We start from the raw sequence: 22,706 nt of genomic DNA, 5'->3' as shown, positions 1-22,706 counted from the left end.
GTTTTACAGTCTGCATCTATAATGCTTTTCTCCAGTGTTTGTGTTATGTTTCAAGTATCATTCGCAGTTTCTTGCCATTAGTTTTACACAAAATGCTCAGAATAATAAACAGCAAATGCCATGCTTTGTTGTCTCTTTAACAGTGGTAAAAAGTAATTAGCATTCAGTCTTTAAGAGCCAATGGGGGTTGCATGTCTCAGAGGCATTTTCAGTTACACCTTCGGTCAACACCTTGCTGCTTCTGTTGCTGCAATTACAACATGGGACATGGCCGGTCAGGAAAAAAAAAACCCTTGTTAACATGGATTTAGAGGTGGCACTTAACTCAGCCTAGCTCATTACGATTAACAAACATCAATTAAGACACACTAAGTAAAATTGAAACATTCTCATTATCCTCTTGTTAACTTAATGTTCCCAGTGAGCGGGTAACAAATGGCCCTGTGTTTGCATAGGCCATGTCACCACAGATAGTTGGCCGCTAATTGCAGGCAAACTGCTCTCTAAACACAAGAGTGGGGAATTAGTCATTCCTATATTGTGAAGATTTAGATTAAGCCAGGAACTAATATTCAAATATTGTAATCATAAACGAGAGTGTTGAGGGGATAGGATGATCAGAGATTAAACCGAAATTTCTCCCCCCAAAATCTTTATTTTAGCATGTCATGAACCCATTTGATTCCATTTACCATAGTCTCCGCACAATAAGGCACACCTTCAACGAATTACATATTTTCAAACTTTTTCCACAAGGCGCACTGGATTATAAGGCGTATGGTCAGCTTTTGAAAAAAAAAATGAAGCCTTTTCAGTGCCCCTTATAGTACGTAAAACACGTTATGCCAAATAATTGTCACTTATCGTTTACAGTTATGGGCATCTACGCTTGTCTATCAGTAGGTCGGTCGCTGATGAACTCCTTTTATTGCTGTCGGATTGACGCCTGACAGTAACTTTTAAACACTGATGGAATAAGTGCCAACAGTAGTGATCCCCTGGCATCTGCTGGATGAGGGCAATTTGTGTGACAAGACGCTAGAGGAGCAGTAATTATATAACGGTTTGTATTTTTGTCTGTAAAGTGGTCCAAATTGTTTCAAAATCAGTCAAATTTCTGTTATTACCTTTGTAGCAATGAAGGAGGGACTGGGCCAACCTGAAATAATGACTGATGAAGTTGGACTTGCGGGGTCTGACGGAAGTTCATTGACCTCAATTAATAAAATTAAGTTAAGAATTTGGTCAACAATTGAGATGTTCTTGTTTCTTCGGTCACCAAATGAGGCTATGCCTGTGTGTGTATAGTAAATTAGTTAAAACTGCCATGAGTATATATATATATATTAGGAAGTTTGTGGCTGGCATTGTTTCGGCCACCAGAGCCAACGTCACATCTGTCCATGCAAGACCAATTCTTCTCATTAAAATTAATGGTGCATATTTTGATGGTTAGCACAATGTGTTCGCATGGTTCATCTTCCTGCACTTACTGCTAATGAATACATCTGAATCTTAATGCTCTCATAAAGACATCTGGTGCATTTGAGTGGAGTTGTCTACCACTGCTGACCCTTATCCTTATAGGGTTCAAGGGGGGCGGGTATAAGGCGGGGGTGGTGTGGAATGTTAAGGAGTTATTTTTTCATACAGTTTGCTCTCATATTTAATTTCCTTGTGTACTTTTGTCATACACACATGCGCTTGCAGCCGTGCACACGCACACACACACACACACACACACACACACACACACACACACACACACACGCAAGCACCACAGATTATGAAGTTGTGATGATTTTAAACAGTCAATTGCCCTCTAGGCTGGGGAGGATACCTGCAGTTAATTACTGTTCAGAGTTTTATATGAAGAGTAAATAAGGAGACCACTGACATTCACATTCTATCAATGTGCCCCCAAGCACACACTTTGCTTTGCGTATTTGTAGTATGTGGCGATGCTTGGCCATATTGTATGTTGCATCCTGCAGAGGCGCTCCAAAGGATCCATGCAGCACTCGTTTCACTTCAAAGCGAGAGATACATCAGAAAGTATGACTGTAAATATCAACGTCCTGATTTTCATTGTGAAATGAGTGTTACTTTCTTTATGGACCCTGATCTTCTCGCTGTTCAAACCTCATATTGTGTGAAACACTAAATAGTTTTATTACCTTTATAAGGTGTACTCTTGCGCTCTGTGTCAAAGTCAAGGTTCGGGGGCCTGATCTGGACCGTCACATCATTTCATGTGGCCCGCGGGAGCAAATCATGTGTGTCCACTTTCATAATCCTTGCTGAAATTTGTACCAAAATGTCAATTTGTCATGGGTAATAAATAACGTTGACAATTCACAACGGCTCTCCGAGAGAAGCTGTAACACTGAAGCGGCCTGCAACAAAAATTATTTTGACACCCCTGCTTTCGGGTTTGATCTCATGTTATGCTATGTTGTGCCAGGTAGTTTGGTTTCATTCTATATACTGTGAATCAATAATTCAGTTGAACTTTTCCCTGCACCTAAAAGCTAGCAAGCACTCATTTGAATGAAGTTAAAATCTTAGCTAAAGAAAAGAGATGGTTTGAAAGGGGAGTAAATAAGATATTTTCATCAAACAGCAAAACCCTTCACAAAATTGCCATGGTGGTGTGAGATTTAATTTGGATCGTGCTTACAACAAACACACCTCTGAGATCGTTACCACACAGGCTTACTTATGCTGATGAGGTGATACCAGCCCAAATGGGGCAACCAGCCCAATCGTAGACTATAATCAGTCAAGAAAATAGAAGTAATCAGTGTAGCCTCAGGAAATAGTCCCCTGCTACCCCCAACCTTAGAACAGGGACCTATCATAGAAGTACATCTGGCACCGCCACCTCTGGACAGTCGGGATACCAGCAAATTTTCGTTCGCTGACGAAGCCTCCTGGATGAGAAGAGAAACGTCCGACAACTTCAAAGAAGTACAGGTGACGGCTGAAGAAACCTATTCATCGATTTTCTAGCAAGCATATCATGACCGTAACCATCACTAAAATCAGTTTAAACCACACATCATCATTTTTCCACATGAAATATTTTTCCCTCAGAAATAAATATACATTCAATTTGTGCCAGACACAAACATATCCCTTTCGTACAGATGCCCTCTCAGAAGTAGAGCAGTTAAGCTCGAGTTGTGATTTACTGGCCCATTTTATTGAAATTCTGTACATAATAAGGGAGTGAAGCAGTATATTTGTCAATCCTCCAGTTAAATGGGTCTCAGCACTAAACATTGTTGAATATCCTGCGGTTATATGGCCGTGTTTTGTCACATTATACGTCTCTCCGCAAAATACATCACAGTAAATCAAATGGGGAAGTCGTATTAAACAGTGCAGTAGACGGAGTGCAATCCTGGCATTCAGAGTGTACTCAAGAGCCTTAAATTGAAGAAGTGCAGCTGCTCCTTGGCCCTGTAAAATACTTGAATTAGAGGATTATAGTTGAAGCAGTGTCGAATGCTGTTGTATCCTTTGTCCCATCTAGTTTCTTAATAACCATCTGACACTGATAATTATTCAAACATTAAGTAATTTGTTCCTTTGTGTCAGGTTCTGAGCTAACCAAATCAAGTTTATGGATTCCAGAAATGCCGGCTCAGACCAAAAGTGATAAATTTACAGAAAAGCGCACCAACGAAGAACAAATACAAATCGCTGGTCACAAGGAGCACGACGCATAAACTAAACAGCTTGAAAAAGGCAACGTACGAGACCAAAAATAAATAAAGGGAACAACAGGAAGCCAATAACGCAACGCCAAAGATCAAGAGTAACAACAAAATCATAATGATACTTACTACCCAATGAAACTACCCAAGCATGAAAAAAACCAAACCCGAACACATTCGAGAATGGTGTTCTTCGTCATATTTTCAATTCCCTAATAAATTCGTGAATGGCAGTGAATGAATTAAATGCTATTTTTTTATTCGATTCATGAGCAGTCAACAAAGTCATTCTTTTTTAAATTATATATAGTTAGTCACTCAGGTAGAAAAACATTGTACCAGTCAGAAGTGTGTCGTTGCCATTAAATTATTTTCCCAGGAGGACCACCGCGATAGCTAACATACGTTTCTGATTTCCTGGGAAGGTTTTTGCTTCTTATGGGTACATGGTCCTCCCACAGATGGACACTGATACCTACATATCAACAGGAATGTGTGTGCCGTGCAGGATGCGTGTGTGTTTGCTCATGAAAATTAAATGGTTTGGTTATTGATGGCAGAGAGGCTTAAGCTCTTAGGCCAGGCTCACCTACACATGAATGAACGCACGCACACACACACACACACACACACACACACACACACACACACACACACACACACACACACAACACACACACACACACACACACACACACACACACACACACACACACACACACATGCACGCACACACACTCTCTCAGTCGAGGTGTCAATACAAAGTCTGCATTGTTGTCATCCACCTGAAGAAGAATCCTCAGATTCAAGGGGCACTCTATGAACCTGTTTATCCAATAGTGTCTTCCCATCTACATTCCTAAATGTCAATATTTCAATCTCTTGAAATTTGCAAAGATCAGGCCCTCAAACATGCCGACGTTCGCTACCTTCGTCATCGCTGACCCAAAACAACACGTCAAGCTCTATTTCTGCTATAAAACGGAATTAGTTATTGCCTTTGAGATGTCAAAGACTTGGGACCTTTACTCTGCAGCAACACATTTATGATCCGTTTCTAAAGTTGAATCATGGCTTTGAACTCGCAGATAACGGCTGACGTGATTGGTCTTATTTCTTACATTTTGTTTTAAATGGGAGCAAGCCGGTTGAAAGAGTAGATAAAAAACACACACAATGGGTCATGTTGGGGTTACCAGTTTAACTATACATTCAACACACCATTCCACTCCACCATTACATTCTTAATATTGACTGTGGAAACAATGAACAAAGACTAAATTTAACATTTCCACAGGCGCAAGACGTGTACAAAAATGAGTGAGATGGCCACCTCAGCATATACACAATTAGTCCTCTGTCTTAAACACACAAGCTACATAGTTGAGAAAGTTTCTTCAGCCATCATCTGTACTTTTTGAAGGTGTCGGATGTTTCGCCTCCTATCCAAGAGGCTTCGTCAGCGAACTAAAGTCTGACTGGTCGTATCGGCCCTATTTATATATCCCTAATGTCCAGACATGACGGCGCCGGACACAGCTATGATAGGTCCCTACTCTCAGGTTGGGGGGAGCAGAGGACCACTCCCTGTGGCCACACTGATTGTTCCTACATTCCTGACTAACGACTGGCCTATTTGCCCCACTCCCACCGGTATCACCTCATCAGCATTACGAAGCAGGATATTGTATGAACAATCCAAATTGAACCTCACCCCACCAGACCGGTTTAATGAAGGATTTAGTTGTTTGATGACAATCGCTTCTTTTACCCCCCTTTCAAACTATCTATGTTCTTTCGCTAAGATGTTAACCTCATTGTCGTCAAATGAGTACTTGCTAGCTTTTAGGTGCAAATGTACTGCCGATTGAGGCCCACTAGTATTATCCCTGCGATGTTGATAAAGTCTTTTTTTTTGAGAATTTGTTGAGTCTCCCCAATGTACTGCTCTTTACAATTTTCATTCTTACAATGTATGGAATAAACTACATTACTTTGTTTTTCATTTGGTAGCCTATCTTTTGGGTGCACTAATTTTTGCCTTAACGTGTTTATCGGTTTGAAATAAGTAGGAATTTTGTGTTGCCAAAGGACTCTTTGTAATTTTTCAGAAACTCCTGCAATGTAAGGTACTGCTACTTTCTCCTTTTTGTATCTTGAGAATTTTTTGTTTCATTCCCTATTTTTTCTTTCTGACATTTGTTGAATGACCACTGAGGGTACCCACAGTTAGTGAGTGCTCTCCTGATATGTTTTGACTACTTTTCTCTACCTTCAGTGCTAGTTGGTATTAGTTTAGCCCTATGCTGGAGGGTTCTGATAACTCCTAGTTTGTGTTGTAAAGGGTGGTTAGAATCAAAAAGTAAGTATTGGTCAGTGTGCGTAGCCTTCCTAAAGACTTCTGTTTTTAGCGCTCTGTCCTCTTTTATCATTACTTTACAATCTAAGAAGGCTAGTTGGTTCTCTTGAATGTCCTCACGAGTAAATTTAATGTTGATGTCTACAGAGTTGAGGTGATCTGTGAATGATTGAATTTCTTGTTTTTTAATTATAACAAAAGTATCGTCCACATATCTAAACCAGTGTCTAGGTTTTGTCCCCGGGAAGGATGTGAGGGCCTGTTTCTCCATCTCTTCCACGTACAGATTAGCCACTATGGGTGAAACTCGTGAGCCCATCGCACAACCATGAATTTGTTTGTAAAATCTCTCCCGAAATTGAAAATACGTAGTATTAAGGCAGATTTCCAATAATTGGCAGATGTGATCCGGTTTAAGTTTGGTTCTTTCATGCAGAAAAACGTCCGCCAGCAGTCTCATCCTCACCACTGAGACTGCTGCTGGGGTTGGGACAGATGCAAAGAGAGAAGTCACATCGGAGGATGTCAAAGTTTCCTCAGGTTCCAATATGAGGTCTTTGATCCTCTCTACAAACCCTGTGGTGTTCTCTACGTGATATTCTGTGTTACCAACCAACGGAGCTAAGATAGTTTTTAAATATTTGGCTACATTGTATGTAGAGGAGTCAATGCTACAAACAATGGGTCTGTCAAAAAGTACAGATGACGGCTGAAGAAACCTTCTCATCGATGGACTACTCCTGTACGACTGAGAGCTTACACAGACGCCAAGCTACATAGTGTAAACATTTTATTTGGCTGATGGTAGACATTTGAAGCAAACCTCCATAGTTCATTCATTCATTCATTCATTCATTCATCTTTTGGACCGCTTAATCTACACGAGGATTGTGGGTGGTACTGAATCCTGTCGCAGTCGTCTTCGGGCACTAGTCAGGGGACACCCTGAACCCATTACCAGTCAATCACATGTCATACAGAGACAAACAATCATCCACCCTCACAGTCACACCTACGGACAATTTGAATGTTCAATCAGCCTGCCATGCATGTTTTTAGAATGTGGGATAAAACCAGAGGACCTGGAGTAAACTCACACAGGCTCGGGGAGAACATGCAAACTCCACACAGGTCGGCCGGAGACGGATTTAAACTCACGACCTCTGCACCGTGAGGTCGGTGTGCTAATCACTGGAATATCCGGCCACCACCTCCAGACTTTGTCTCACAAAATTAAATTGAACTCCCAGGCTTGACTAAAATATAAAATATAAATCAACTCTTATTGGATGAGCCTTTTATTAGTCTCACATTATTGTGCCAAAATTATTATTATTATTATTTATCTTTATTTATCGTCAATGGGCACATCAGCATCGTGTTTGCTCTCAAAATTTAGCTTGTGGCACACACGTGCACATTTTCAGCAAAACATTCCTGATCCACTGGCAATAGAACATTTTGATCCTCTCCCCTTTCATCTATAAAAGCTTCACATCACACCGAGGATGTAGAAAAGTGGTTAAGATTGAATAGCTGTCCATGTCTTATGTCTTCTCTTGTATAATTTTGTTATTTTGACTTCAAGATAGCGCCGCAAGAGTGTCTGCCTTTACAGCACCTGTTATGAGTTGTTCTTCTACTTCTTCCTTTCATACCTTTGCAGCACTGAATTGGAAATTCCTTCCTTGTGAGACTAATAAAGTTTCTATTCTCTTATCGGAATCTATTTCGGGTGACAACCTTACCGACTCAAATTGTGAGTTACTGTATTATGTTTGCATGTCGCCCAACATGCACACCAGTGCATTTTTACATCCTTACTTTACACACAGGTTGGATACATGCTTCTTTTCCTCAATTTTAAGGGGTCGCCACAGCGCATCATTGTCCTCCATCTAATCCGGTTTTGTGCATCCTCTTCTCTCACAACAGCTACCTTCATGTACTCTTTTATACGTCCATAAACCCCCTTTTAGGCCTTCCTTTCGGTCTCCTGCCTGGCAGTTCAAGGCTCCGCATCCTTCTCCCAATAGAGTCACTCTCTCTCCTTTGGACATGTCTGAACTATCTCAGTCTGGCGTCGCAGACTTTCTCTCCAAAGCCTCTGATATGAGTTGTCTCTTTGATATAATCATTTCTGATACTATCCAACTTGGTCACTACTAAAAAAACCTCAACATATTCATCTCAGCTACCTCCAGCTCTGCTTTCTGTCTTTTCTTCAGTACCACTGTCTCCAGTACAAATTATTACCATCCGAATTAACCAAATTGAAACCCCTAAATTTGGCAAAACTGAGATGGTGAAAAATAGATTATTGCTCTTTCACAGCAGTTCAGTGGTAAATGATTCTTTTCACATGGTTTCAGCTATTGTCTGCATTAACAAAATATTGAAATTATTTTTCACGGTCCTTAAAAACTGAATCTCAAACATGTACACTAGTCCACTTCTGAAGACCCTTTTTATTTTAGTGTCAAGCCTTGGATTTGAAAATGAACTATTTTTTCAATGGGTTGACTCATATTAATTGAGGATAAACATTGTAAATTAATCAACCATGAATCATGTTATTTTTATTTTCATTTTTGAAAAATAGCTGGTGTACTGATCCCGAGACACAGATATGCCCCTCCACTACTCAAGGTCAATGTTGTGTCCCGAGGAGCGGATAAACTACAAAAACACACACATGAAAAGTGTGACCAAAAAGAGTGTGCTAGCAATCATTTTAAAAATGACACGGTGTCATAATGACATGACATATAATGTATGTAATGTCTCTATGTATTTGTGAATAAATACAGCCAAACAAATATGGTTTGTTAGACCCACATGCTCACTATATGGCAAAAGAAGGAGAAACAATCTTGTTGCAGAGCGATTCAGAAATTGGATGTCATAATGTGTGGCAAAGAGGCGCCTTGTTAGCGTGGAGGGCAGGTCGAACTCCACCACCCACAGTCAGCTAATATTAGTCTACATCAACAAAAAAACTCAAAAAAGACATTGCAATGAGGACATTTGACATCTGTGACCTCTCTTATGGGCTCCCTGACCAGCAGGCTTGCTGGAAATACCTCGAGAGCACGACAAATGATGAAAAAAAAATATACTGATAAATGCACTCAATTGTGGTGAAGTGTCATAAGAAAAGTCATGCTAGCAGTTTGTCTCGTCTATTACAACACGTGTACTTTTTAAATCTTATGATTGCAGTACATGTTAACTCCCATATTATATGTACATTATACTGTATTTCAATTGTTTTGTTTGTTTTACTGCTTTATGATGTAATAACAGTTTTTAATTCATCATCAGGTGTTTTTGAAATAATAATAATATATATATATATATATATATATATATATATATATATATATATATATATATATATATATATATATATATATATATATATAATAATTCTATTATTGGGATTAATATCAACAAAGCTAATATCATTGCTGGTTGTGTTCACCAACTAATAATAATTTGGATAACAACACTCGGTTGTGCTAAAATGAAGGATTAAGTGTTTTTACTTTCAAACAACTATTTGCAAAGAGGCAGTTAAGTGAGTTGATGGTAATCTGTTAGTTGCTGATTGATGATGTTCAGTCCGGCCTTTAATGACCTGTCAGACAGCAGGAAAAAATGAGGTCATAGGTCATCTGATTCTGACCAGCAAAGGTCTTACCCCACCACTGCCCACTGCGGTCATCTCTCAAATTTTGTGTCTCTGCCGAACAATGTTTGTTTGTTGTTTTTGCTTTTTCTGGAGATTGAGGTGGGGTGGTTGTGGAGGGGGTGGTTAAATGGCAGGGTACGTTAAATGTTCCCGAACAAAATTAGTCTGCAGAGCTAAATAAATGTTTCATCTAATTTTAGACAAAACCAATTCATCAAAAACATGTCAATGTCTGAGATATTTTTTTTGAAGTATGCGACAAATCATCCAAACAATCGGCCTTTGACGACTGAACTCACACCTTACCATCATCATTCCCTGTCAGCCCATTTGTTATTAAAGTGTTGGAATGTGTCTGGTACTTTATCATGGAGTGTGGTCAGTTGGTAGCAGGACACTCATTTTCACCCTTTCCAACACACGTCCCGTCAGCAAAAACACCGGCACATTCACGCCCCCCCGCCCACACACACACACATGTAACAGTAAGAAAACACACATACGAGTGATGATGGCTGACATTCGCAGGTCCTCAGTGTAGAATGTTTTCAGAGTCTGTACTTCCTCAAGTCTTTAATAAGTCTCAAGGTTTTAATCACTCTCAATCATTTTAAATTTTCTTCTAATTAGGAAACACTTTTGGGACTGAAATATGCACAAAAACTCATCATATTTGTCACTCTCATCAAACTTTCGCATGTTCAAATTGTCATGCACAAAATATTTTAAAAAGGTCTCTAGTACCATAGTGGAAATACAAAAAATCCAATCCTGGTCCTCTTGACCAAGAACTTCAAAAATTTAGAGGCATGTGAACCACCCAGAGACATACAAAAACCTCCACGGACAAGTGATGATTTCAATATTTCAGGAATAGCAGAACAACATATTAAAATGCATTACAGTTCATTAAATTCATTGTTTTTCGATTTAACATGATATGTCCTACATTGATGTAATTATCCACTCTTTTCTTCGACCACAATCAAGTGAGGGTCACGGATTTCAATCATGTAACTGATGTACATATTCAAATAAATTACCGGTAAACCCAAAGGTTTTTTTTCTTCTTAGTGGCCTCAAAACCCCTTAGTGGAACACAGTGACCAAGACACTAAAAGCGAGTGCAACTTTTAACCATCATGTTATCTATGTATAGAAACCACACCGCCAAAGCCTGTTAAGCCTGAATTTTCAGTTTTGTTTTTGTTTTTTCATGTGATGAAATATTTCACCCTGTGAAACTCTTATTATGTGAAGACAAATGAATATTTCCTTTACTACGTAACAGACTTCCAATGGACAATCTGTTCAACCTCAGATTCAAACACACGCTGTCCTTCATCTATTTGATCTGCTGTCTGAGTTTTCTTGCCAGCAAGCTCATCAAGGTCACTATTCGTTTCAGTTGCTGTTTTGGAAGAGTGACTTTGCTCATTATGTGCAGGTGACAAGGATGAGATGAAGACTGAAGTCAGTGTAAGATCACTGAGGCCTGAAAAGCCCTTCACTATGATTTTTTTTAATTGAGTGGGACTTTATCACAAAAACAATTAGGATTTATGATGAGAGTGGTGATCTGAAAGGAGGTTTTGTGGTTTTTACTTTTTTACAGAAGATGAGTATTCATTTTTTCTAAATATGATGTATGTAAATATTCCACTACAAGTGTTCCACAATTATTACCTCTGCTGAGAGGAAAGCACAAATTGAATGTGTATGTATTTGTGTCTGTGCCATATCTTAGATTGTGTTACTGTTTTCTGGCTACATATTTTCTCGCCTTATTTGGGCTCAATCTAATCTCGGTCACTGGTGTCAAAGTCAAGACCCGAGGGCCAAATCTGGCCCGCCACTTCATTTTATTTGGCCCACCAAAGCAAATCGAGCATGTCAAGTGCTATGATGCTTGCAAATGTCTGAAACTAAATTTCAAAAAGTCCCATATAAAGCACAATGACAGTCATTTTTTACTTCAAATTTGAGAACTTCTTTTCCTTTCAAATTTTCCTAACAGGGGGTCGCCACAGCATTTTTACATCCTTACTTTAGACACAAGTTGGATAAATGCTTCTTTCCCTCAATTTTAAGCCCCGGAAAGGTGGAAATAAGACGTCTTTTATATTTGACCCACTTCAAACAATGTCAAATTAGAATTAACCAAACCTTCTTCTTTCTTCTTTTCCTTTCGGCTTTTCCCTTCAGGGGTCACCACAGCGAATCACTGTCCTCCATCTAATCCGGTTTTGTGCATCCTCATCTCTCACACAAGCTACCTTCATGTCCTCTGTGACAACATCCATACACCTCCTTTTAGGCTTTTCTTTCATTCTCCTGCCTGAGAACTAGTTATTCGTTAACTTGTTGTGCGCTGTGTATGTAATATGTGGAGGGTATTAAACATTTTTATGGCTTTTCCAAATTCATAACAGCCCTCGGGAGGAAACCGTAACTACAATGTGGCGCACGGCAAAAAATGTGTTTGACACGCATGATATAGGTGAGCTCAGTACACACTCGGTATACGCGTCACAACTTCAGGTCTGCTGACTGTGTTGAAGTTTGACGTGATTAGAGTCGACAAACACAGTATACTTCAGACTGTTATCAAATCGTCAGACACGGGGAGCGTGTCAATGAAAACTCTTTCAAGACGTCGATACGGTCACGGTTTGCAAGGTTTGTGATGGTGGTTGTGGATCCCAAAAAAGCAGGAAGGAGGGAGCAACAGGATGTATTTGACAAATTGTATTAAAATATTGTCAGCAGGAACAACATCTAAAACATCAAAGTCATCTGAACAGAAAAGTACAAAGTATCAAAAAAACCACAAGTAAAAATCTGCCAAGATGAAACAAACCTGACAGGATGAAGTAAACACATTCACAGTACAATGACCCAACACCGAACGGTCGTGCTGGGAGTCCTTTTGACTGCCACTGATGAGGACGACCAACACCTGTGCAACTGAGGGCGGGGCAGTCAGCGCTATCCGTTGGTCGCCAACCAGAACGTGACAGTCTGAACGGATTGGAACGACTGACACTTGTGCAGGTGCCGGCGGGGCCGACAGCACCACCTATTGGACACTAACCAGATCATGACACATAGTCAGGCTTAAACTGAGATATGAAGCCAGAACTGCTAACCAGTAGTTGTTAGAACCAGTTCAAGGTGAACAGGTCAGTCAAATTCCCACACAAAAATAAAGCCATTTGTGTCCATGAAACGTTAAGGGTTTTACCATATATGAATCCATCACTGTGTGTCTGTATCACCTGATGAACCTCCACCGGGGAATGAAGGCATGTCGTTCCCAGCCTGTTTATACAATTTGTCTATAATTTCCTTATCGGACATGTTGATGTTGACTTTGACAAAGCTTTTTTCATCCATGCAATCTTTTCAATGTCAGCTGTTACTCGTAGGATATATGCAGTATTTGGGTCTATCTTTATTTGATGGATTTGACACGAGGCATCTGAAATGGGTCAGAGGTTTGGATATGCACCAATGTAGAATGTTCAACTCCTGTCTAGGGCTTTAGATTGTCCAAATGAGAAGATTTGAGGAAAGAACCGTGATTTGTTCCTCCAGTGTCTGAAAATGTATTTTTGAGTACTGAAGACTCACAGATGAATGTTTCACCTTCAGCTGTCAACTAACAGTCAGAGATAATATCACTGCAGAATTCTGTTTAACAGCCAGAACATAACTCAGAGCACACAGTGCTGATAGCAAGCCAACTTATCTCGGCATTTCTTCCTCCACTTTTGTTTCATTCTCTTGTAAATGTTTCACTTTATGACTTGTACTACTGAGGATACAATGAGCTGTTGGTCGATGGTAGTTTCAAATGAAGGTTTTTATTCACTTTTTTAGAGATATAATACCTTGGTTAATAATAGCGTTCTGTGCCCTAAAACATTTTTTTTTTTTTCATTTCCGCTTTATACCCACAAGGTTCGCAGGAGGTGTTGGGGCCTATCCCATCCATCATCGGGACACCCTAAACCAGTTGCCATATTTATTGTTGCAGCTGTTTTCTGGAGTAAACAATTCAAAATGGGAAACCCCAAGACAAATCCATTCACACTTGATCTCTTCCATTTTATTGTTCCGTTGAAAGTGTATTGACTCTTCATGGAAATGTCCACTCAACACTCATCTGCTTTCTCTGGAACTAATTACAGCCTTGTCATGTCTCAATTTGCTTTGAGCTCTTCTGAAGAAACATGTTCGGTAGGAGAATCAGCCGATTGTGGTGATGACGAGTGGATGTGGACAGGGATCTATGTTTCATTGCTAGAAAGTAATCCCAATAGTGTGTCACTGCACATAAGTACTTTGTTACTTAGATGAGCAGAGATAAATGATGAGTTCACCATCTGGAAATCCAGTCTCGCTCACTCTCTCTTTTTGCAAAGAACTACTGACCCATGATTCAACTCGTGGCGGAGCAGCAATAGATTTTGTGTGAGAGAGAGAGAGAGAGAGAGAGAGTGAGAGAGAGAGAGAGAGAGAGAGAGAGAGAGAGAGAGAGAGAGAGAGAGAGAGAGAGAGAGAGAGAGAGAGAGAGAGAGAGAGAGAGAGAGAGAGAGAGAGAGAGAGAGAGAGAGAGAGAGAGAGAGAGGCTAAAAAGGGAGGTACATGGTACTAAAAATGCTTGCAAGAGGAGAAAAAGCTGTGTAAAATAGCATTGTTGACCTGTAAATCCAAATAGAAGATATCCAGTACACATGCATCCGTACGTATAGGTTGATGTCAGCTAAATGGCTGACACTGTAGTAAATCTGATTAAATATAATATTCAAGTATCATGAGTGAAAGAGACCATTTGTGTTCTGAGACAGCATACTGCCACAAACAATCTTTATCACGTTGGACCCAAGCAAGTGTAAAACAACAACAACAACAACAACAATAATAATAATAATAATAATAATAATAATAATAATAATAATAATAATAATAATAATAATTAGAATAATAATAATAAATGTATATTTGATACAAAACAAGTCACAAATTAAGATGTAGGGTAATACAAACACGAAATTTGCTGTTGTAGCATTTAAACCAGGTAAGTGAGGCAAGTTCATTCGCCACTGGTCTGCAATTGCACATTTGCATCACCATACCTTCACACGCCATTGACAGTGCATGTTATGTAAAGACGATGAAACACATGTGTAATTGTCATTTGTGGTTCCCTATTGCTGGCTTCGCTTCACTGCACGATTCCTAGTAAGCGTATTTTCATACTTGCACAAAATGATAGAAGCTCATTGATTTCATTTAGTTTTTCCTTTATATGTACAGGTTAGTAAAAACAAATATAATCTACACCCTCATGTTAAAGTCAAGGCCCGGGGGCCAAATCCGGCCCGTCACATCATTTTTGTCGGCCCGCAAAAGCAAATCAAACCTGTGAAATGCCATGATGCGTGCTAAAATCCTAACATAATTTCATATTTTTTTATGCAAACCACAATAACAGTTATTATTCTTGACTTCAGATTTGAAAACATGTTATTCGTTAATTTGTTATGCGCTCGATATGTCATATGTGGAGGGGAGCAATACGTCTGTGTAATCTCTCAGTCGTACAGGAGTGGTCCATCGATGAGAAGGTTTCTTCAGCCATCATCTGTACAAATTTGAAGGTTTCGGACGTTTCGCCTCCTATCCAAGAGGCATCGTCAGCGAACTAAAGTCTGACTGGTCGTATCGGCCCTATTTATATATCCCTAATGTCCAGACATGGCAGCGCCGGACACAGCTATGAGAGGTCCCTACTCTCAGGTTGGTGGGAGCAGAGGACCACTCCCTGTGGCCCCACTGATTGTTCCTATTGTACTGACTAACGACTGGCCTATTTGCCCCACTCCCACCGGTATCACCTCATCAGCATTACGAATGTTGCCTAATCTGTTTTGCCTAAGCAGGCTATTGTATGAGCGATCCAAATTGAACCTCACCCCACCAGACCGGTTTAATGAAGGATTTAGTTGTTTTATGAGAATCGCTTCTTTTACCCCCCTTTCAAACCATCTATGTTCTTTCGCTAAGATTTTAACCTCATTGTAACCTTCAAAACCATTTAACCATCGAAACCTTCAAATTTGTACAGATGACGGCTGAAGAAACCTTCTCATCGATGTGGAGCGGATTAAACATTCTTAGGGCTTCCCCAAATTCATAATGGCCCTCGAGAGGAAAACAACTACAATGTGCAAAAAATGACTTTGGCACCCCTGATCTACAAAGTCTTATTGTCATTTACAAAATTATAATTATTTTGTGGCTCGTGGTGATTTATATTTTTTTCTTTTTAGCGCGAGAGTCCAGAGAGAGTGGAGAGAAACGCGGCAGAGAGGACTGAACTCATTGAATTGACATGAATTGACTTGGACATGGATTGGACTTTTTCTGCTCGAAGCAAACGTGAGAAACATATCCATGGTTGTACCTCGGCTTGACTTAACTATTTTTACAGACTCCTTGTTGGACTCCATCAAAACAGCGGTTTGATACTGCAATACAATAAGATCCCTGCAACTAATTAGGGGAACCACCTTGGTTGATGATTTTTTTCAATATTTCCCTGGGGTACAATAATTATTGTCTCGGCCTGTATTTAAAACAATTTTGTTGAACCACAACCAAGGTCTGATTTTCATTATTAATTGTACTTACTTATTTATTTACTTTAACTTTTGTCAGGTTCAGTTACAGTTGTGGCCACTCTGGGTTTTTTTTAATTCCCAGAGGGGAAGCAAAAATTTTGTCCACGTGTGTAAATATAAATCCTCTGTCGTTTTTGCTCGTTTTTTTGTGCTTGTTTTGTTCATTTTTGTCGTCTGTTGGTGATTATGTGATACATAGACAGATATTGTCAGTATTGTTTTATGAGGACCTTGGTGTAAAAAGTCGGTAAAATACTGTTCCAGTTAAGAGTTTTTTTGTTGTGTTTGTTTTAGTGATGTTATGAACTAAGAGCACATACACACACACATCATCCCAAAGATGTTAATACTTTGTAGTCTATTCATGACAAATATTATGCTCATTTATGTGTGATCATCAGGAGGTATCGCGATCCCTTCCTTGCTCAATGGTGTATCAAAGCTGCCTCGAATACTTTGACCTTTCCAAGATGATCAAGCTTAGTTGAGATTGACACTATAAAAAGTCTCAAAGTTACTAATTTGAGTTAATGCAGATGATCTTAAAAATTTGACAGATGTTTCCATATAATGCAAGATAGTATTCAATCACCGTAAACTACAATGATAATCATAATATGATTGAAGTAATACCTCTCTGACAGTGTCAAGCAAAACTAAGTATTATTGGCTTAAAGGACAACCGACGTCTCCGGACAAGTTGCGTCCATAATTTGTAAAATGGCTTCAAATGACTTCTACTGAGCGTATTTTACAAAAATTCCACCGCATATAGCTATATTTTACATTTTAAGACTTGTGCTGTATTATTCCGGAAGTCTTGCTTTTGAGTTGGTGACGAGTCCGTACGTGACGTTACTGAAGGAACGCCCCTGACCGAAAAAAAGGACACCTTGTAGCAGTCCTTCCATCACGTCACGCGTGTTTGGTCTGAAAACCTCGTGTTGCGCCAGAAGAGGGCGTCCAGGCTCCATGTGAGAAATTTATCAGCCTGTGGAAACGCAATACACTGTCATGTCTACAAAAGGTCGCCATTTTCTGCCTCTTTTCTGGGACGCTACATTGCAGTCCAGATGCCTCGAAATGACACGGAATAAATCCTTTAATCGATTGCATCATGTATGCTTTCCTCTTCAGAACTATTTGAATCATATTCATAACTGGATGTGTAACAAGAAAGCATATTCTCCGAATCTGAAGCCATTGCTTTGATTCTCCAGCAATGCAAGATGTCTTGCCGTGACGTCACGAACTGGGGGCGGGACTTTCTGAAAATGCCCAATTCGCAATTCAATTTTATACTGCGTGTTTTGGGTATTTTAGATGCTATAAAAGTTTTTCTGATGTCAGTTAGGAAACAAAAAAGTGACGTCCTTTAAAGGTGCATACATTGCTAGTACTGGATCTTAATATTTTGGATAGTAGTGTGTGTCATGCTACTAATGCAACAAATAATTAAAAAAACAAAATAAATGATGCAACTATGAAATGTTACCCTACAAAGTGGTGAATATTGGTCATTAATTCACAGTTGAACACATCATTTATTTTCAACACGAGGAAGCTTGGAAGCTAAGACATGTTGGTTTCTTTTTGCTCTCTGTTTTGCTGATAAATGATCCACTGATCCATCATGATAAGCCGTGTGATCTGTGAAAGGTTTCAAACCAAGAAATAAAACATGCTCACGCACTGGTCTCCTTATGCCTTTTTCCTGCACGCACACACACACACACACACACACACACACACACACACACACACACACACACACACGCACACACACGCACACACACACATGCACAAATTATCCTCAAATAAGAATTTACCAGAATTATCTTATTTTTTTTCTTTTCTACAACAAGCAAGAACAAACACCTGGAACAGGCCCTCATTGGGAACAGTGGTCGGTGACTTGACTCAAGGACATCATGCACAGAAGTACACACACACACAAACACACACATTATGAAATGGCCACTATCCACGAGACACTTCCTGTATTGTTTTTAATGTCATGCTTTAGATTTTTCACGTTCCGGGTTTCACATTCATTTCCCCCAATCGGGTGAGTTTATTAGAGTTGACACATTAATGCGAAGCTTTTATGCTCATGTGTCACAGTAAACTTGATTTTTGTGTGTTTTTTGTTTGTCTTTTCTGTCAATATGAATATGCTTCATTAAGCATTTTATTTTTTATATGCAAGCACGGAAATCATCTGCAGTTCTATAGGGCTGTTTGAAAAGAGTGAAATAAAAATACTGTTTGAATAATAAAAATACAATGTTGGCATTATTTTTTTTTTTCATTTATTTTCATTATAGTTTTTACACAAAATACTTGTTTTGTATTGCGGGACCATGAAAAGTGCACTGTTGGGGGAATGATGACTACTTTTAGGAAAGTGAAATTTCGTTTTTGCATTTTTGTATGTGATAATTGTGCCTTTGTCATTAAAATATATATATAATTAGTCAACACCATTAACTTATGATCCACATGGTCTTTCTTCCCCAAGTACAATGAAATTTGGGTGAAGGGGGAGGTGAAAAAAATGGCATTTTACAACTCATTTCATCTTGGAAAGGCCCCTTTCATATTGATTCAATTTGAATGAATTGATTCCATATTGATAACATGATCCAAATAACAATTAAACCAAATACTTCATCCTGAATTGAAATCATTTCATGTTAAACTAAAATAAAAAAACATTTATGAGGTCTATGGCAGGAAAATTTGCAAAGATATGAATATATTGAAATAATGAAATGATTTGTTACAAACAAGAATTTAAGATAAACATACCAAAACTGTCGTTTCAAACATACAACAGACGCAAAACATCACCAACCAGCTGAACACAGATTTTGTGTTCATCTGGTTGGTGATGTCATGCATGTACTGTAGTTATTTTTAGAAGGCAAATAAAAACTCATGTTTTTTTTTTGCAAATTGTATGTATGAAAATAAATGACTAAAAATTGAAAATACCCATATAAAAATACAAGGTCCCATCTTGACTCCGCCTACTCATAGATGGAGAGCATGGAGGGTGAAGAGGGCTACTCCTCCTCACTGGCCCACTCCTCTTCCTCCATTCAGAGATCACTTTTCCTGAAGGCAACCTCTGTGCTCCTTGAATGGACCCAACACTCCTCCGCGCCAAAGCGAAGATCACAGCAGCTTGTCTTCTTTCCGTATTTCTTTTCTATGTTGTAAAGTTGAGCACCGCATCACCATGAACTTAAGGAGTTTCTGCTGGGTGTGTGCTATTTCCTAAGAAATGATGGGCATCAACTAAGCCAGACTTTGGCAAGACATCTTAGTAACAAAGTGGATCTTTGGGGGCAAGAGGTCAGTGAGGCGTTTTAATTAAGGAGACAACATCCATCTCGTTTGTGTGTGTGTGTGTGCGTGTGTGTGTGTTGCTTTTGGTCCTGGACCACCATGGGTTCAGATGTACGTGATCTGAACTCCCTGCTAGCGCCAGTCCCAGCCGGGCCCACTCCAAGTTGCCCAGCCCTACCAGTCAACACGGCCCCTCAGTGGGCTCCCGTCCTGGACTTCCATACCGCCAGCTCCCCTTACTCATCTCTGGGAGCCCCTCACACATCCCTTGGGCCGCACTCCTTTATCAAGCAGGAGCCCAGTTGGGGAAGCTCGGGTGATCCCCACCACCTGGACTCGGATCCTCACTGCGGCCTCAGTGCCTTCACTGTCCACTTCTCAGGGCAGTTCACAGGCACAGGGGCCTGTCGGTACGGCGCTGCCTTCGGGGCACCCACTCCTGCGCCGGCGACCGCTCAGCCACCTTCCGTCGGGGCCGCGCATCATCACCAACCCCCCGGCAGGATGTTTAGCAACCCGCCATATCTGACCAACTGCATGGACGCGCAGCCTGCCTCCCGCAACCAGACAGGTAGAAGCAGTATACCATACAGTGTGTGTGTGTGTGTGTGTGTGTGTGTGTGTGTGTGTGTGTGTGTGTGTGTGTGTGTGTGTGTGTGTGTGTTACCCTATCTGTACAAATTGTCTACAACTCATTCACTGAACATCGGTGTGGCCTCCGACCAATGTCAAGATGTTGCCTTCAGGGCCTGTTTTCCGTGGTAGCCTTCATTCGCTCTGCATCTCACTGACTTTATAGTCTGTGAAAAAAAATCTGAAAATAATCCAAACAAGCACATTTTGAAAGCTCCACACATGACTTTTGGCAGTTGCTTTGTGTAGGTCCGGACTTCACATCTTACAATAAAAGCCATACATAAAAAAATAAATGAGAGAAAATAAAGATTACTTAGATGTGGATACATTTAGACTGCAAATTGACATGATAGAAGTGATGCCAAGGTTTCTGTTTATTTTTTCATATGAATGTGACGTGCACTCACTGAGCTCCATATTCGGTACCCAGCTACATGCATATAATTAGTAAACGTTAAAAAAAAATACAGTAAAGTCTCGTTATATCGATATTCAAGGGAGTCCGAAAAAATATCGATATAACCGGGACTATCGATATATCCGACCCTGTTTGCATGTAATTTTCTCCGTGCGTGCATAGAAATAGTATCGATATAACCGGGACTATCGATATATCCGATATCGATATAACGAGACTTTACTGTAGTTGTCATTTGTCACAGAGGTACGAATTGAATACAGATTGTCAATTACATTGGTGGAGAACTGCATGATGTTGAAAATAGCTACTTGCATTTTTTTTATTAAGCTACAGTATATGAGATAGCGTATTATACAAAATACAACCGCAATTGAAACATTTTGCTAAATAAGTACGTTAGGAGACACAAATCATTATTGTGTCACAATGTAGAATACGTCATGCTACCTTTTTGTGCAAATGGATCTGATGAAGTGGTCTCGTTGGTATCAGCGCCAAAAATTAAAAACGTTGATAAACCACAACTGAAGATGTTTTTCACTTCATTTTGATCCCAAACATCTTTAACTCTGCAGGAGTGTACAGGACATTTTCAAAGGCGTCCAACTAATAGTTCTTAAATGCAACATCCTCGTATTTTATCGCACCCTAGAAATTATCCCGTTTATGATTCAATCCTACAAGGGAGATGAACCAGTTGCATCTATTGGGCGAGCCTTGCATGTTGACATTGATTGAAATTAGACTTTTGAACTTTAAAAGACTCAAAGAAACCTCACATTATTGCTTTAAATAAGAAGAATAAATGATCTTCGCAAATATATTTTCTTGAGCATAAACATCAATGCAACAATGAACAAGTTACAATCGGCTGCAATGATGAAATGTATTATTATGGTGAAGTGGAAGCAATTAAATCCCTTCTTGAAAACGAGTGAGAATGTTTAGGGAATGAGAGACATTTGTGTGTCTTAATATAACAACATTAACATATTTATTGATTGATATGAGTGCCTTTTTATATTTTTAAACGCTATATCAATTGGATTTTATTTCATGACCAAATTACAAAAACATACTGCAAGATTTGACAAGTAAAATGACAACAATAAGGATAACATTCTGCTGCGCTCATGCAAAACAACAGATCTGTTTATTCGCGCCCGGTAGATTAATTAGTAATAACGTGCCTATCAAGCAGATAATTTAGGAATAACATTATAATCAAAGCACTGAGCTGACCCCTGAACTGTTTTATCTGGTCCCTGCTGTGGCTGGACGAGCACATGCAAACAAACTAACAGCGGGACTCAGGTCACACAGTGGAGCTGATAATGGCGCGGGGTCACTCAGGGACCAGCGCATCACCGCAAAAGCTTCCTTGCGGCACGCTTGTGAAGAGGGGCCCATGGTTGTGCTGAACTCCGGCTGGAAAAATGTGTCTCGTTCCAGTTTTTAGCTGAATGAATTTAGCTGAATGATTTTCAAATTATGACGGCCATCCCCATGAGAAAAAAAACACACAAACCTATGTGGGAACACAGAAGTAAGTAAAAAAATGAAAGAATGCCACTATTTTTGTTTTTTCCTTTCCTTTTCCTTTCCTTTCAACAATTGCATTGCATTGAATATCCACTGAATGTGTGTGAGTGTGATTTAAGGGACTAAGTTCTGCCATTTAGTCAGTCGTGACATGAATCACATCTGAGCGTCAGAGACTCGTTCGGTGTGTGTGTTTATTTTATGACCCAAAATTTAAATAAACCGAAAACTAAATAATGATGATTTAAAACATAACATTTTGAGATGCAGCCCATTGCTGTTCAAAGAC

The 22,706-nt window shown here is 39.6% G+C and overlaps 1 protein-coding gene across 2 annotated transcripts in view; it reads left to right on the top strand.

The window, feature by feature from the left end:
- Nucleotides 1–19,600: 19,600 nt before the first annotated feature.
- The window catches only part of wt1a (WT1 transcription factor a), a 27,845-nt gene continuing 24,739 nt past the window's right edge, over nt 19,601–22,706 (top strand). For both annotated transcript variants that reach the window (XM_088997499.1, XM_088997498.1), the window contains exon 1: nt 19,601–20,389. In XM_088997499.1, the coding sequence (XP_088853625.1) occupies nt 19,918–20,389 (472 nt within the window). In that variant the 5' untranslated portion in view covers nt 19,601–19,917. The remainder of the gene's footprint in view (nt 20,390–22,706) is intronic.

Source organism: Hippocampus bargibanti, linkage group LG05 (assembly GCF_051943395.1).
Source record: "Hippocampus bargibanti isolate YZ-2025 linkage group LG05, ASM5194339v1, whole genome shotgun sequence".
Lineage (NCBI taxonomy): Eukaryota > Metazoa > Chordata > Actinopteri > Syngnathiformes > Syngnathidae > Hippocampus > Hippocampus bargibanti.
Note: the sequence above shows the minus strand (reverse complement) of the source record. Positions and strands in the feature narration are given on the sequence as shown.